The sequence below is a fragment of the Setaria italica genome, chromosome I (genome assembly GCF_000263155.2).
Source record: "Setaria italica strain Yugu1 chromosome I, Setaria_italica_v2.0, whole genome shotgun sequence".
In the NCBI taxonomy this organism is placed as follows: Eukaryota; Viridiplantae; Streptophyta; class Magnoliopsida; order Poales; family Poaceae; genus Setaria; species Setaria italica.
Window position 1 is genome coordinate 2,994,443 of NC_028450.1, and position 16,111 is coordinate 3,010,553.

At 45.5% G+C, this 16,111-nt stretch overlaps 2 protein-coding genes across 2 annotated transcripts; one reads left to right on the forward strand and one right to left on the reverse strand.

Annotated features, from left to right (window-relative positions):
* The first annotated feature begins 1,346 nt into the window (after window positions 1-1,346).
* Window positions 1,347-10,901, forward strand: LOC101782451 (serine/threonine protein phosphatase 2A 55 kDa regulatory subunit B beta isoform). The gene is made up of 14 exons (XM_004951350.4): window positions 1,347-1,703; window positions 3,846-3,949; window positions 4,026-4,121; window positions 5,293-5,412; window positions 5,761-5,964; window positions 6,137-6,228; window positions 7,236-7,354; window positions 8,150-8,273; window positions 8,403-8,526; window positions 9,058-9,126; window positions 9,213-9,304; window positions 9,401-9,478; window positions 10,004-10,071; window positions 10,180-10,901. Exons 1-14 carry the CDS (start codon window positions 1,574-1,576, stop codon window positions 10,314-10,316), a joined length of 1,557 nt encoding a protein of 518 aa, XP_004951407.1. The 5' UTR covers window positions 1,347-1,573; the 3' UTR covers window positions 10,317-10,901.
* Window positions 10,902-12,319: 1,418 nt separating this feature from the next.
* On the reverse strand, window positions 12,320-15,364 carry LOC101782036 (probable protein phosphatase 2C 12). Its single transcript, XM_004951349.3, has 2 exons — window positions 14,976-15,364; window positions 12,320-13,642 (listed from the first exon to the last, which is right to left on the reverse strand). The coding sequence occupies exons 1-2, from the start codon at window positions 15,183-15,185 to the stop codon at window positions 12,692-12,694; spliced, it is 1,161 nt and encodes a 386-aa protein (XP_004951406.1). The 5' UTR covers window positions 15,186-15,364; the 3' UTR covers window positions 12,320-12,691.
* Window positions 15,365-16,111: the final 747 nt, after the last annotated feature.

Here is a 16,111-nt window from a genome sequence, read left to right on the forward strand (position 1 = left end):
TAGGGGCCAAGGCGAGGGAGGTGAACAAGAAGACAGGACAGGAAGGCTTTGGTGTACATGGTCCGGTTTTACCCGTCTTTGGTTAAAACCCGAACCAGGCTGGGAGGGCGTCCACTGGGCGGTTTACAAACCAACGGGTATGACGGTTTGTCGGTTTCATGTTTTGCAGCAGCTAGCCATGCGATGATTCGCTGCTAGAGCCGTGAGGCACTCGCTGCTTGCATGCTTGCAGTGCGCGGGTGCAGACTTGCTAGCTTGCATGGCGGTGGCGAGCACACGGCAATACGGCACACGGCTATGAGTTTGCGAAGCCAAGCCGACGTTGGTGATTGTTTCGTTTTTGTATTCCTTGGTTGGCGATTGTATTAATTAAATCTTGTGGAGATGAGACGTATGAGGCCTGCTCGACGTGAAGAGATGTGCTATCAGCTCGTGTTAGAACTAGTGACATCCCTTTCTGTCTCCTATTTTCTCTCACCTCCACGTAAGAGAAAACGTGACGTGGTACTATTGTTGTAGCACATTCTTGTCGATTCGTTGCGACTGCCCTTAGTAGCACGCGGAACCGAGCATTTTTGGCCCAACCCAACCCGAGCCAGGGAATTGGCCACCCACAGCTGCTATGGCGTGATTGGTTTTTGTGGAGCGGATTGTGGCTCGTGCCTACGAGCTAGGCCCGCGCTGGCCAGGCTCAAAGCATGCGCGCGTGACGCTGATTGGTTGCTTGCTTCCATCGAGCCTAGTTGTTGTGAGACACTTATTGGTTACCTGCTTGTGTACACATCCAGAGCTTTTTACCTCACGCTGCACGCACACCTTGCATCGTTAGAGCTTAGCTCTAGAGAAATGCCAATTTTATGGGCATCTGGAGAGTCAGGCTCAGCACTGCATTTTGCATTTTTGCATCCCTGAACCGTGCCTGACTCCTTATCCAAGCAACCAAATCAAAACAAACCTACACCCAGCGATCTTGGTCAAGCTGGATACAACTAGCCAATCAACTCCTATGGGACCAACCTTGAAAAAATTTCGAGTCGGCCCGAACCCGTCCAAACAATTTATTTGATTTATTTTCAAGTTAAAAAAGAAAAGGGAAGTCCAGCCAAAAAAAAAAGAGCAAGACGTTCGTGGGATGGTTATGGCACAAATTTTCGACCCCGAAATAATCTGGATTTTTTCTGCCCGGCCCGACAAGTGCTAAGATCTAGCAGCACGGACGTCCGGAGACAAATTCGTACATTCTCCGGGGACGAACGCGAAAATGTCGCCATCCCGCAGACAAGAACAGGAGAGGAAAAAAAGGGCGCAAACAAAACAATACACGGGATCAACTCGCCCTCGCTCGCTGCCTCCCCACATCCCCGCTGCAGCACGCGCTCCCCCACGCCCCAGTCCCCTCCCCACCCCCTCGGCCCCTCGATCCCCGCCGCCCGCCTCCCCCGCCATTCTTCTAGAACCTTCCCCGCCCCCGCGGACCTCCCGGAGCCCGCCCGACTCCTGCACCCCGAGATCCCTCCCCGCCGAGATCCCCTCGCAGCCATGGTGTCGTGACGGCGGCGGGAGCGCGGCGCCCATGGAGCGGGAGCCCATGTCCTCCGACGACCGCCCCGAGGCGGCGGCGGAGTCGGCGCAGCAGCAGGAGCTGGAGTGGCGGTTCGCGCAGGTCTTCGGCGAGCGCGCGGCGGGCGAGGATGTGCAGGAAGGTAATGAAACCCCTCCGCCGGCCTCTCGGGCTCCTCTCAGTTCCGTCGCGCCCTCGCGAGATCTGCTCGGCCCGGTGGGTTTATCGGTGCCATCTGTTTCGGCGCCACGGGTGTCCGGGGATTGCCGCCGGTTCGATGGGCCGCGCGGGCAGCGGTGAACCGTGGGGAGGCTTTTGCAGTGATTTGGGTGTTCAAGCTTTCTGTTTGTTGCGTTGTAGGAAGTGTTATGCTTACAGGGTCTTAGCTGAGATTGAGGACTGTTTGAGCAGGCAAAGCAGCTATGTGCCTATGTTTTGGTACACGTTTTAACTGTGTCTGGTTCAAGTAATTAGTTCATGTTGCCATGTAATTTAACTCCAACAGATTGTTGTGCTCTGAGAATAGATGTGCTCATTATTTGGCAAACGTTTATATGCATCAGGAGCTGCATTGAAGTAGGAATGCAGGGTGAATTTGTAGAAAATATTGCCGGTGCTATACAACACAGTATGCTAGCACATTGTTTAAAAATTCAAACTTGTATTCTCGTGATCTGTTGGGGATTGGGCACTTGATTTCCTTGGGGTTTTCTTATTGTCTTAGGATAATCTAGTAGTAAATTTATGAGCTTCTGGCGTCTGGCTGCACAGACCATAAGTTTGATGCAGAGGAGTCTACAGTAATGCTGCAAAGGAGTCTACAGTATTCAGTCAGTCTTCTGGAATATCCTGGGTAGCAGGGGTTTATCATTGGTTTTGAGCTCTACGTCTTCTGTTATTTGCTATAAAGATTAAGCTGCACCATAACATCCTGAGCATTTGAGACTTGAGAAGTATGTTGAGTGCAGAAAGGATGCTTGCTGTCAGTTTACTTGACTTCCCCCTGGGTCTTGCTCTTTAGGCATGCGTGGGATCATGTGTAGCTCATGGTTCGTAAGGCGTCGAAGCGCTCCTGGGGGGCAAGGCGTCCTGGACGCCATGCCTATTTCAGTGAAAGGAAGGCAGGGAGGGATAAGAGGCAGGGAGGGTGGGAGAAGAGGAAGAGAGGAATAAGACTGATCACCAACGGCAAGAAGCTGCTGTCCCTGCCAGATTTGGCACCGTTGGGCCAGGGCATCATCGCCTCCAGTCAGCTGCGGCGGCAGTCGATCTAGGGGAGTGCCGACGGCATCAATTGATCTGCAGGGGAGCGCTGGCGGCGGCAGTCATCTGCATGGTGAGGCGGCGGCATTCCATCTGGGGTGTGTTGCAGGCAGAGAGGCTTGGGGGCGGCAGGGAGGAGCGTCGGCGCTGCTGCGAGAGAGGAACGGGAAGGGTCCAAACGAGCAGTGGCGGAGATACACGAAGACTTGAAAAGGAGAAATTGACGTTGTGGGTTCAGATCAGATGGGCTAACTGGAGATGAGTAGTTATGGGCTGGGCCTTATCTTCTCCTTCCCCTTTTCTCCTTCCTCTTTTTTCTTTCTCATTTCTTTACTCCATTATGCTGTTAATTTGCTGTTTTTACGTGGGTATATGGCTTCGCCTCGCCTCGCCTAGGCATAGGGTGCCGTACCTTGCCTCAACGCCTTATGAACAATGGTGTAGCTTTTTCATTTGGGTTTCAGTTTTGCTGTGGTTTTGTGTTGAAATGGTGTTTATTTGAATATTATACTTGTAGAGGAATAGCAATTTTTCATCTATATACACCTCTAAGACCCCACATTTTATGACTATGAAAAGCTTGATCACTGTTGTGATTCCTTTTCCTAGTAACCTATAACCTTAGCCTATTTAAATTGAGGGTGCATGTTACTGTTTAAGTTCCAGTCTTGCAGTCTGTTGACATTGCTCGCTCATCTTCATCATGCTCTTGTTTCAACTATTCAACTGTTGTTTTCCATGTGCAGTCTCCCATCAGGAACATAGTAACTTCTAGTGGTCCTGTACTCCTGTTCACTATACAATGCAATTCGATACCAAAGCGATTGATACATAGGGGAGAAAGTACAGTTTGGATGCTCATATAAAGTGTTAGGCAGGCTTTTTTTATATAGTTCTACAAATAGTCCTACGCTACCATATATTTTTTGTCTTATTCATTTCACTTGATATTTGTTTGATGGTTTGATTTGTTCACCAGCCAACTTAGTTTGTATCTTGGTCAAATTGTTACTTGTTTCAGTGGACATAATATCTTCAATTGAGTTTGACAAATCTGGCGACCATCTTGCCACTGGAGATAGAGGTGGACGTGTGGTTTTATTCGAAAGGACGGACTCCGGGGATGTAAGTACTTCTGTATATAAGTTCTGCATTTTTTCTTGCTTAAATCTCTGTGCCCATAGTTTTAATGTACATGCAGAGTGCTAGTCGAAGAGAACTTGAGAGGCAAGAATACCCGATCACTAGGCACCCCGAGTTCCGTTACAGGACTGAATTTCAGAGTCATGAACCTGAGGTATGTGGGTCTTAAAGTTGCAACAGTTTCAACTTTTCATGAATTTCAGTGACCTGTATGTCTCAACCAGATCTGACTTGGATGATTTCCTAGGAATTTTTATGGAAATGCGACATCAAATATCACTGCATGCTTTGTTTTGTAGCCAAGTTTCTACAAGAATCGTGTGTTCAAATTTAAAAGTGATTGATGGACTTTACATAACGAATTTGGAGGAAATTGCATCATGACTTCATGCCCATTTATTATGTTCTCTTGCTTGCTTCTCTCTCTCCAATTCATTATGTAAGGCATGGTTTAACTTGGGCACAGTCTCCAACACTTTGGCTGCTAATTTCTCTTAGTCTAGTGTCTATGGAACTAAAATTTTGATAATTGGAAACTGCTTTCGAATATGAATCCAATGATATGATTTTTTGTATCATAGTATCGAAAAATAGTTAGTCAAATACCACAAAGTTTGGATGTTGGGATGCATGCATGCTATAAAGAAATGGAAGGAGTACTAAGAAGTGACTACTTTTTCCTTTTCCATTTTTACAGTTTAACTGCTAAATCGAATTTATCAACTGAGTTATTCGTTGCTTAGCAGTAAATTCTAGTTAATTTGTACCAATGTACCATTAGAAGCAAACAACTAGGTTGCCAATTATGAAATTACAGATAGTAATGTGCAAAAACATGGCTTCCTTGCAGGATTTTCAATATGTTATCCATGAGTAAGGGCCATTTTTTAGAATGCATTTAATATTTTTTACACAATAATATTTTAGCCACATAAAAGTATATTTTAATTTTAATATAAAAATGAAAGAAACCCTAGTAGTTTTGTTATGGAAAGTTACATCAATTTTTTCTTTTATTCTCTAGCATATAGCATGAGTGCATGACATTAATGATCAAAGTTACACATTAGAGATATTAACAGTCTCTGTAAGTCTGTAACTACACTTCTACAGATCATTACTTTGTACCAAAGTTTTTAATGACTCTTAGGGGGAGTTTGTATGAGCTCCGGAAAATATATCCTTAGCTTTGGTTACAGATTAGTTTACCAGAAAAGGCAACATAAAATTGTACATACTCCATGCTGCATCCTATGTGAAGCTAGTTGTAGTCGTATATGCGAAACTATTAATCTTTTATTTTGGTTCCTGTGCAATTCATGTAGTTTGACTACCTGAAAAGTCTGGAAATAGAGGAGAAGATTAACAAGATCAAGTGGTGCCAAACAGCCAATAATGCACTCTTTCTCTTGTCTACAAATGACAAAACAATCAAGTATTGGAAGGTATGGATAAAAGAAGTTTCTCATTGGTTTATGGTTATGACCTCATGGCTCACCTATTAGACTTATTAGTTGCATGCCTAGGAGTTATATCCATTATTTAGTTCAAAACATATTCATGTCACCTTAATGTGGGTTTACATTTTTTCCCTGAGTCTTTCTCCACATATGAACGGGAATATATTCATGAACATTATCTGTTAAAATTTCTGATCTCAATTCATGCATTTTCTTCTTTACTGTTTTAGTATCGTGCATTGCTATTGCTTGGATTTTTATACTTTCTCGTTATTGGCAAATGCAAGCATAATCTATGCAATGATGTTGCCTTGGTTCTTTGATATTCTGTAGGTTCAAGAGAAAAAAGTGAAACGAGTTTCAGTGATGAATTTGGATACCTCCCAAAGTTCAGGCAATGGTTCAAGTTCTAGTCCGGGTACCAATAGTTGCAAAGCTCTTCTTCCAAATGGTGGATGCTCAGAAAAGTTGTACAGTCCAAACAACAATATGTCATTTCCTCCTGGAGGATGCGCATCATTGCGTTTGCCTGTGGTGGTTGTACTCAACCCACTTTATCCATCATCTCTAGTGCTGTACAGGATGATGCATTGCATATACAATACGATTGTGTTTTTTCTTATGACATGATACTAGTAGACGTTTTTCTAACAAACTATAGACAATATCAGTAGACAAGTCTGAGTAGTTTCCCTTACCATGTATGCAGGTTACAGGGCAAGATTTAAACCATGTTGCGAGATGCCGACGTGTATATGCACATGCTCATGATTACCATATTAATTCCATTTCAAATAATAGGTTAGCTTCCTTCATGATTTATGGATGTCTAGTCAAATCTGCTAAAATATTCGCTCTTTTTTTTAACCTGCAATGAAGTTTTTGCAGTTTGCTTGTCTCTCGTCTTCCTTCATATTGTTTATTTTACCTTCTGTATTGTCTTCTTTGATATGTTTTTAAGTGCATACTCTTTTTGACATAGTTCAATTGACCTCTCAATTTAAACATAATTAAAAATTACAAAACCAGACCAAACAAGTATTTAAATGGGGGAAAAACAGAACCAGTGACCTCCCCAGGTCGGTTTGCTTCAAAGACTGTTAACACAATTGGACTGGGAAAATAACAGGCTGAGCTTGGCAGTTCTTTTCATGAAATCAGTGGACCGCGGGGTTTGAAAAAATTTCAGCAAAATGTAGAGCAAACAAAGGAGTTTTCTTGCTTGTTGGGTCCAGCCTATTCCACTGCAAAACACTGAAGAGTGAAGCCATGTTCATAATCTTTCGCTGCTGCTTCTCTTCTTCCCTTTTCATCTAGTCATCCCCAGTGTCCCCTGCATATCCAAATGTAGATAGTAATAGCAATGCTTGACCTTCTTGCCCACCTCTCCTGTTTCCATCTGTTCATCCCCACTTCATGATTTAACCCTTTTTATTTCCTATGTATTTCCCAAAAAAATGTTTGTATTGCCTAAGAGAGATCATGGTTTATCTGGTTTTATAGATGCATGTTTCATAGTAGCTACACTGTGTGTATAGTGAATGAAACCTCTCTGGTGGCATTGCCACCTTCTGTACTAGGCAATCTGCTTAATGACTATGTAACACAAGAAGGTTTTGAATTGGATCGAACCAAAGAAGCATAATTTGTTCTTGATCAATAAGAAGTTACCGCTGTTGAGGGTAATGTGAACTACTACATGTTTTCCTTTGGATGACTTCATCTGGCTGACTTTTCTGGAACTTATATTTTACTGCCTGGGTTGATTACTGTGGTGGTACTATTTTCTCACTTTGCTTTACTCACAGCGATGGCGAAACATTCATATCAGCAGATGATCTGCGAATAAACCTTTGGAATTTGGAAATTAGCAATCAGAGCTTTAATATTGTCGACTTGAAACCTGCAAACATGGAGGATCTAACCGGTAAACCTTTTCAGTCTGATAACTGTTTATGAGTGAGCTGCCTGTTTGTTGTAAATGTTGAGCATGCAAATGTTATTAAGCTCGTAGGTTGACAGTCCATTAGAGTTCTTGATTAGTGGACTTGGATGCATCACTAAGTAAGCATTGTAAGGTTTTTGTGCCTTCACGTTTTACCCTGCAAGCATTGCCATGCTGCAGGTGTTACATGATATGAATGTTCTCTTGATGGTCATAAAGATATATATACATTTTTCATCCTGCTACCTTCCAATATGGTTGGAGTAGCAAATCTGCTTATCTGCATCGCATCTACTTACTGTAACTCCTATTTGGGTGGGGTCAAATTTTACTATGATAGAGAGTGTAGATTGGAGATGAATTTGGAATGCAACCAATTCTCTGAACCTGCCAACTTCTGTACCAATCAGTCAATCACCTCTCTGAAGCTATGTGTTGATATACTATCTAGCAGTTCCTTCTGTGTAGATTTTCTTGCTCTATGTCAACTGTTGATAGTTGGTTTCTTTCAGGTAACAAATTCAGAAACACAGTAGTTGCTTTATGGAAAAACTATATAAGTAGATGCAGAAGATAACATGTATCAGCTTTCTCTGTGCGAAAACGAAACTACTACTCTTGCATCTGTGATAGAAAAATTTGTTTGTTGACTTGTCTGACACCTTTGGCTGTTTCTGTTAATAGATCTTCATCAGTGTTCATTTATTCTCATGCAATTCTTGCTGGTTCCATTCTTTTATTTGGTGACACCCATTGCATAATTCTGTGAAATTTCAGAGGTGATTACATGTGCGGAGTTCCATCCAACTCATTGTAATACACTAGCATATAGTAGCTCAAAGGGTACTATCCGGCTTATTGATCTGCGACAGTCAGCACTGTGTGACAACCATGCTAAACTGTTAGTAATTCCCTGGAGCTTCTTGAGTAACATTTATCATTGTTGGAAGGCAGTGCTTAATATATTTGAAGTCAATATATTGCTAATTTTTCATGCTATTATCTGATTTAACTGGGATATCTTGTACAGATTTGAGGAGCATGATGCACCTGGATCAAGATCCTTTTTTACAGAGATAATTGCATCAGTTTCAGATATAAAGTTTGCAAGGGATGGAAGGCATATTCTTAGTCGTGATTATATGACTCTCAAGGTTTGCAGCGGACTTATATGTTCCATTCGTTGAGTTTCTTAGCATTTTAGTCTCTATATGAAGTTTGTTAAGGTGGCTAAAAACATCAATTTGATTACCAGATACCAGAAACGCTTGTCAAAATGTTTATCTCCTACTGTTCTTTTGAACCTACCCAGGTCTTAAGTCTTAACATATCGAGTTCATCTTTCCATGTTATGAATAATCTGAGTGTAACATCATAGAGAGGAAATTGTTTGGCTTCAACTTTCTTTAAGCACACTTTCATATAAATATGGTTTTGGTCCCTTGATTCAAATGATATCTTGTGTTGATTTTGGGATGTTAACCAATTGATTGCCTAGGAACCCATAAATTTTTTCTTTAAGCCTTCAATGATGAAAATTTGTCTGCACCTTTCATACAATTGATTCTTTATCAAATATTTAAATAATTGCACGCTAAATTTGAGGAATGAAGAATTGCTGCCTTGCCTTTCGATATAAAAGCATGTCTACTGTGAATTTTATTTAACTATTTTTCTTTCTTCAGTTATGGGATCTAAACATGGATTCGGGTCCAGTTGCAACTTTCCAAGTTCATGAATACTTGAGGCCTAAGGTGAAGTTTTACAATCTGAATGAGAATTAAAGAGCCATACCAATACCTGCTGTACCTAACATTTTGTTTAACATCATCTTTTGTAGCTTTGTGATCTATACGAGAATGATTCAATTTTTGACAAATTTGAATGTTGTATCAGTGGTGATGGACTCCGTGTTGCAACTGGTTCTTATAGGTATCTTCTTATTCTCACTTTATGAGCTGCAAGATTTCTAGCTGTTGATCTATTCAACACTTCCATATGTTAACTCTTGTGGCACCATTATTGCAGTAATTTGTTTCGTGTTTTTGGTTGTGCTCCTGGAAGTACGGAGGCATCCACTTTGGAAGCCAGCAGAAATCCCATGAGGTTAGTCAACTCTTGCGAATATTATTAGCGTATATGTTGTTAAGTGTGTTTAAGTAATTAAGTTATACTCTGCCTGAATGTGGACTATTTCAAGATACTCGTACCATTTTTAAATATATGATGTTTAGGACAAACTAGTTAGTCTATTACGACAATGAACTAATTAACTTGTACTAAACATCATATATTTAAACATGGAGGGAATAATTCATAAGCCCCTTGCTTCTCAATTAATTAATTTTCTGCTCCAAGTTAGCTTGATGCTTCATACATTCTTTTTTCCCCACTTTGGAACTACCTACCAAAGAGAGAACATTTCACTTGCATTGAGCATGTTATGTCAAAGTTAGTTGGGCAACCAAACATTCAAGATTCAATATAGGTGACCCAGGACCATGTAGCAGTAGGTATAGAAACATGATGTTGACACCAAACCAACTTGCACTCTACTTGCAAACTATTTTTCCAAGCCTGGCACTGGCTAAACATCTATTTCTGTTATTGGAATTGGAAACCCATACACAGGCGTCAGGTGTCTAATCCAGCAAGGCCTACACGGACTCTGACCTCTTTGACCCGTGCCGTGAGGAGAGGTAAGTGCCCCCCCTAATAAAAAAATGTACATGTGCTAGATTGTCTTCTTTTCTCCTGGTATACATTCCAACCAGCCTGCTTCTTACCATTAAGCTCATATGGTGCAGGTGGAGAAAATACAAGCGTTGACGCCAATGGAATTTCTTATGACCTTTCAACAAAATTGCTTCATCTTGCATGGCACCCAACTGAGAACTCCATTGCGTGTGCCGCCGCAAATAGCTTGTACATGTATTACGCATAGGGAACATGCTAGAGAAGATTGAATTGCTTTTGTTCTTGCTTGATGTGAAAGCCTGGGCCTTTCACATGCAACAAGGGGATATGGTGCAGGAAAATGTTGTCAATTCCATGGTTGGGGCCAAGAAAAGAGGCAGTCGGTGATCATCCACAAGATATTTGGTGCCCATACTGGACTGCCTCCTTCGGGTCCTTCAGTAAATGTGTAGCATGTATTATGATCATGGCAATGCCTTTGGCCCCAAGCCCCCAAGATATGATGACTGTAGTAGCTGCCTTGTAGCGAAACTGGCAGCTGGAGGCAGCTGAAGGATAAAAGCAGAAGAATATAGGCAACAGCTGATGCTAATTCCACCAAAGGTCACATGGATACCTGCTCATGTAAGTTCTTTTTTTTCTCTCCCCTTTTACGACATGTAATGCGACCTAGACAGGGCTAACCATTAGCTGTCTGAACTTTGAGATGGTTGGGCATAAAAAAAAAGATTATCATAGCTATTGTAGTTACTCTCGGCTGTAGTTCTATTCATTATATGGTTCAAATAAACGTACAAGTATCCTTCTTGTGATTTGAATTGACATTGTATTATGCTCTGCTCCTTTTGTAGCATTTGCATTTATGCTGTGAAATGCGCGTTTGTGCCCTGTTCTGCAGCGCAGGAAATGGTGTATGAATGCCTTTCTGGCTGCAACAACTAGATTTGTGTTGTGGCAAGTGGCATGCGCCTCTTTTCACTTGGAAAGATTTGTGTACTTTTGATAGCTGACCAAGCGTGAATGCATGAGACGTGCGAGCATCTCTGCTTCCAGAAACAGGCCCATTATTGAAGCGGTCCTATTCTGGAGGCCGTCCGTGAGCTCTCATCTGAGGCAGGTTGTAGGAGAAACAACACAAAACTGAGGGAGGTTTATAGGAGAAGAAAAATCAAAACTGCTCGTCGTCTTCCACGCCTGTACTTCCCGCGTACCTCCCGGAGCTGGGAAGTTTCTCTTTCGTGGACGAGAGGACCAATCATTCCCTCGGTTATCTTCACCTCCCCGAAGCACTTCGTCAGCGGAGCTTCCCCCCTTGGGGGCATGCTGAAACGGCGTCGTGCCGCGTTTGCCTGTAGGCGAATTGGGGAGTTGGAAGTCTAGTTTGGCAATTCCCATACTCTTCCCCGGCTTCCACTTGCTAGTTGCTATCTGGAGCCCTGCAAGCTCCAATTGACACTGACCCCCTGCTGAGGCCGAAGGCGATGAACTCTTGACCGTGATCGCCGTGCAGAGTCTGCAGACGCAGCCCCAGCAGGCAGCAGGGGAAAGAGGGGAGGACGATGATGCGTGTGCTCTCTGCTGATCTTGACGCGCCGGTAACGCTTTTTCAACCGGAGCTTATCCCTGGTTGCGGTGATATTGACTGATGGATGGATAGATCCCTGGGTGTCAGCATTCCCAATTGTGCAGCCTTCGGAGCCGTGGCGCCGCTGGATTGCTGAACCACGCTTTGCATTGTACTGTATCCAAGCTGCGTGCCGCTTTCTAGAATGAGGTTGGGAGTTGGGACGCCCATCTCTGTTGATCGACCGGGAACGTTCACCAACTACCAAAACTGCCCTCTAGTGTGAGTAAGCTGTCGTTTCTACTGATCGGAAGCACTCGCGCGTGTAAAACATGAACTAGAATTAGAATCAGGTGAGTAGAGATTCATCACGGTATGACTCGCTCCCACCAGGGCACCGGGTGTATTAGAATCTGGGGCTTATTACTCAACATTACAAATATATTGTTTTTTTTTATTTTTTTTAGAACATTTGTAATCAACAGCTTTAGAAGCCTTGAGGTAAGTCACGTTTTGGGTTGTCTGGTTTCGAATGTTCCAGATACATAAACAGAAATGCAGCCATTTTGGGACGGAGGGAGTAGATTACTGTTTTGTGAGTTGAGTTTTGATATTTGAAAAATCACGAGTAATTTCGCATCCGAAATAGTTTCATAACGATATGCTCTTGCTACCTATGTTGTAAATATTCACACGGAAATACACCCTATATTTTTAAACGGAGGGAGCAATATTTACAACGACAAAAAAGAAAGCACTCCAATGGGTAACTTTTACATGCTAGAGTACAAACGGCGTTCCCGCCAGTATCCCCACCCTCCGTCACCGTGGTCAGTTTATCACCGATCAAGAGTCAAAACTGAGAATTACCCGCCCCGTTTCTCTCCTCATCTCCTTTGCATTGTTGCAAAAAAAGAAAAAAAACACCAAGAGCTTAATTACCACTATGTTACAGCACTTAATTACACTCTCATCAGACCACTTGCCGTTGCAGCACCTCATCTCCGGCGGCTTCTCGCCGGGCGGAGCTCTGCTCCGTTCGCCGCCTGCCTCGGCTTTTAGCAGGGTCCGTGCGGCGCTCCCGCCGCCGCGGCGGCGGCCGCCTTGGCCCTGGCCGCGGCGACGGTGCCGCCCCAGTCCTGGTCCCTGAGGAAGAGGCAGACGGCGGAGCAGTCGTCGACGCGCGACAACGGGTACCTGGTCCGCCACCGTTGCGCCGCCGCCTCCGCGACGGCCTTGGACGCGTGTTGCTTCCTCGGGGTGGCGCAGACGATGGACACCACCTCCTCGTTGCTCAGCACGTCCCACACGCCGTCGGTGGCGAGGACGATGAACAGGTCGCCGCGCCCGACGCGGCGGTGTGCCACCTCCGGCTCCGACACCACGCCGTGCGGCTTCAGCCGGTGGTCCCCCAGCGACCGCGCCATGGCGAGCCCCGGGCAGTCCTCGCCGGGGAGCCACACGCGCTGCACCGACGGCTCGTCCTTGAGCGCGAAAACGCGGCCGCCGCAGCGCTTGATCCGCTCCGCCTCCTGAGCCACGCCGGGCTTGTGGTCGGCGGTGAGCTGGACGGCGCGGAGGTAGCCGGCGTCCGACATGGTGGCGAGCACCGCCCTGGAGTCGCCGAGGTTGGCGAGGATGAGGTCCCTGCCCTGCTTGATGGCGCATACGGCGGTGGTGCCGCTGAAGTTGCAGTCCATGTTGGGCTGGAGCTTGAGCTCCCTGTCCATGGCCTCGAACGCGTTGGCGCAGGCCTCCCGCCACTCGTCCAGCAGCTGCGCCGGCGACGGCGACGAGCCGCCGCCGCTGCCGTCCGTCGACGACGACGGCGACGCGTCGCTGAAGGCCGGGTCGCCGTCGTCGTCGTCGCCGGCGCCCAGGAGGAGCGCGTTCCGGTGGCTGAGGATCATGAAGGGGAGGTAGTCCCGCACCAGCTTGCTCACGTACTGACCGCACCGGCCGTGCCCGTCGAAGACGCCGCAGAACACACCGTCCTCCATGCCGAAACCCTGAAGAAAAAATTGAATTTGAAGCTAATAAGCAACAAGAAATTCTACAAGTTGATCTGGTCCGGATTACATTGGCATCAGCAAACAATTGCTGATCATTGTCAAATGATAGTGTCAGAGCATAGATCTTTGATAATTGAGCCCAAACTAGCACTTGAAAAAAAGGACAAGAAAAGTTCTAAATGATTAAGTGGGGAAAATGGAATCAAGCATCATTGTGACGCTTTTGCGATGTAATAACAAAGCGACGATAATCTCGAACATATCCAGCTACTGTTGCCAAAGCGAAAGATTCTCCATTGCAGTCACCGTCAGTTCGTATGACGCTGAGTCGCTGACAAAATCAAACCCTTTGGCACATGATAACCTGTGAATTCTTTCACCGTCGTTCCGGACGAAACCGCGGGGTAAGACAGTACGCTGGGGACGCAACTCGTGTGCGTGGGTTGAAATAGAAATCATTACGATTTTTTTTTACTGTGTGATGATGGTGTTATAGTGCTATGTGTGTACTGGTAAAACACGGGACAGTTGGTGGGAATTTCTTGACCTTGCTCCAGCTCCAGGTCAAGCGCCTGGCCTTGGCCGGCGCATGGACGTACGGCCGCGACCGCCCAAAACGGCGAATTTTCTTGTGGAGATGATTGTACTGATGCGGAATTAATTCGTGACTAGACGGACCAAGAGAACGTACAGGGCGGTGGGGGAAATTAATTTGAGCCTGACAAAAACTGTTGCTGCAAATATCTAGTGCGGTATAGATCTACCAGAATTCTCTGTGGAAAAACAATTTGAAAATCAGTGAGGAAATGATGAGAGAGGTGGAAAAGCTGCAGAGAGGGAGTTGTGAAGGCGGCATCAGGAGGAAGAGGAACACCCATTTTGATGTTGAAACCACGTGTGGCGACCCAAAATGACCCCCCAAAAAAGACAGGATTTTGAACATGGTACTAGAAGCAGAATCAATTTGTTTTCAGAAAGTAGCAATTGTTTCTTTTTTCTGTTAGAAGATGTGCGGAGCAAATTTGGGTTTTTTTGCTGGCATTGTGGCAGTCCAAGGCACCGCTCATGGGAGCTTGGTGGCACCATGGACACCAGGAACCCGGAGACAAGAACCAAGAACCTGCTGAATCCAGGGATCACGAATGATCCACAGAAAGAAACAAAGAAAGAAAGAAACAAACACGAAAGGACAAGAAAGCAGAGGAAGGCCCTGCACACAATTGAGGCCACGAAGTAGTAGTAGAAGAAGAAGAAGCAGAGAGCAATTGAGCGGGAGCAGCGAACAGAGTGGATGGATGCCGAGTATGAAACGAGCCGACGACGACGGTACCTGGCAGAGGATGACGGCGTCCTGGTTGGGCCCCTTCTTGCCCTTCTGCGAGAAGAGGGAGGCCACCTTCCTGCAGGCCGCTGGCGCGTCCTCCTCCCCCGGTGCTCCTCCTCCGCCGTCGCCGCCGCACTGCTCGTCCATCACGTACACCACGTTCTCGTCGCACTCCTGCTCCTGCTCCACGCGCTTCGACGACGCGCAGATCCCCATCAACACACACTGGACACTGCCTAGCCAAGCTAGCTACGGAGGAGACGATGGAAGCGCAAGCCCCGCCGCTGCTGGGGAAGAGAGAGGGTGACCGGGATGGCTTAGTCTGTGGGATTGCAGGGGAGGTTAGGAAGGAGAGGGGAAGAGGGCGGGTGGGCGGGCCGGTCGGCAGCGGACCACACCGGACGGAGGCGCCGCGGCTTTTAAATTGGGGGAAGGTGGTGTGGTGGCACTGGCGTCGTGGATGTGTATTGACGACGAAGTTTTTGGCGCGTTTTCTTATCGTCTTGCCTGGCCCCGTGAACGGTGAACCCGTCCCATGGGCCGCCCGGAAGCCGTGCTCTGACTTTCAGTTCTTTTTTTATAAGAAAATAAAATTCTCTTTCAACCCTGTTTGATGCGGCAAGAGGGATATTTTTGTTTCTCGAATCAGCGGCAAGAGGGAATATTAATAATAAATAAAAAAAGCATGATGGAAGTGTTCTTGCCGTGTGGGTGGCCTGGATTATTGGCTTGGAAGGCCGGGGTGTCGGCCACCGTATTTTTTTTTTGCGAGGTTTTACGTCTTCGACGTCACCGGAGTTGGTGCTCGATCGGCACACGTCGCCGCGTAGATACGAGAGGGCATCCCGACTCCTGAGCATGTAGCCACGTTGACCTTTTCTTTTCATTTCCCCTTCATAAACGATGGGATTTAGCCAGGGGCTAATAATATAGTACAGTATATGTTGGTACGATGCACTACCCTTGTTCCTTGCAATCCCACTTGCTCCCTCTGTTTCAAATCAATCGTAAGTTCTTTTATCTTTTCTAAATACATAGCTTTTGTCATGTATCTAGATTCTAATTATATCTAGATACATAGCAAAGACTATGGGCTCCTTTGGCATGGCTTTTCTAGGGGTTTCTCCATCGGCTTCTGAAGA

Excerpts from the sequence above, each read along its gene's own strand:
- LOC101782451 (XM_004951350.4), top strand. The coding sequence starts at position 1,574 with ATGGAGCGGGAGCCCATGTCCTCCGACGACCGCCCCGAGGCGGCGGCG. Across the intron at positions 4,122-5,292 it reads TTCAGAGTCATGAACCTGAG|TTTGACTACCTGAAAAGTCT; the intron begins GTATGTGGGTCT and ends CAATTCATGTAG. Across the intron at positions 9,127-9,212 it reads ATGAATACTTGAGGCCTAAG|CTTTGTGATCTATACGAGAA; the intron begins GTGAAGTTTTAC and ends CATCTTTTGTAG.
- LOC101782036 (XM_004951349.3), bottom strand. The coding sequence starts at position 15,185 with ATGGGGATCTGCGCGTCGTCGAAGCGCGTGGAGCAGGAGCAGGAGTGC. Across the intron at positions 13,643-14,975 it reads ACGCCGTCATCCTCTGCCAG|GGTTTCGGCATGGAGGACGG; the intron begins GTACCGTCGTCG and ends TTTTTTCTTCAG.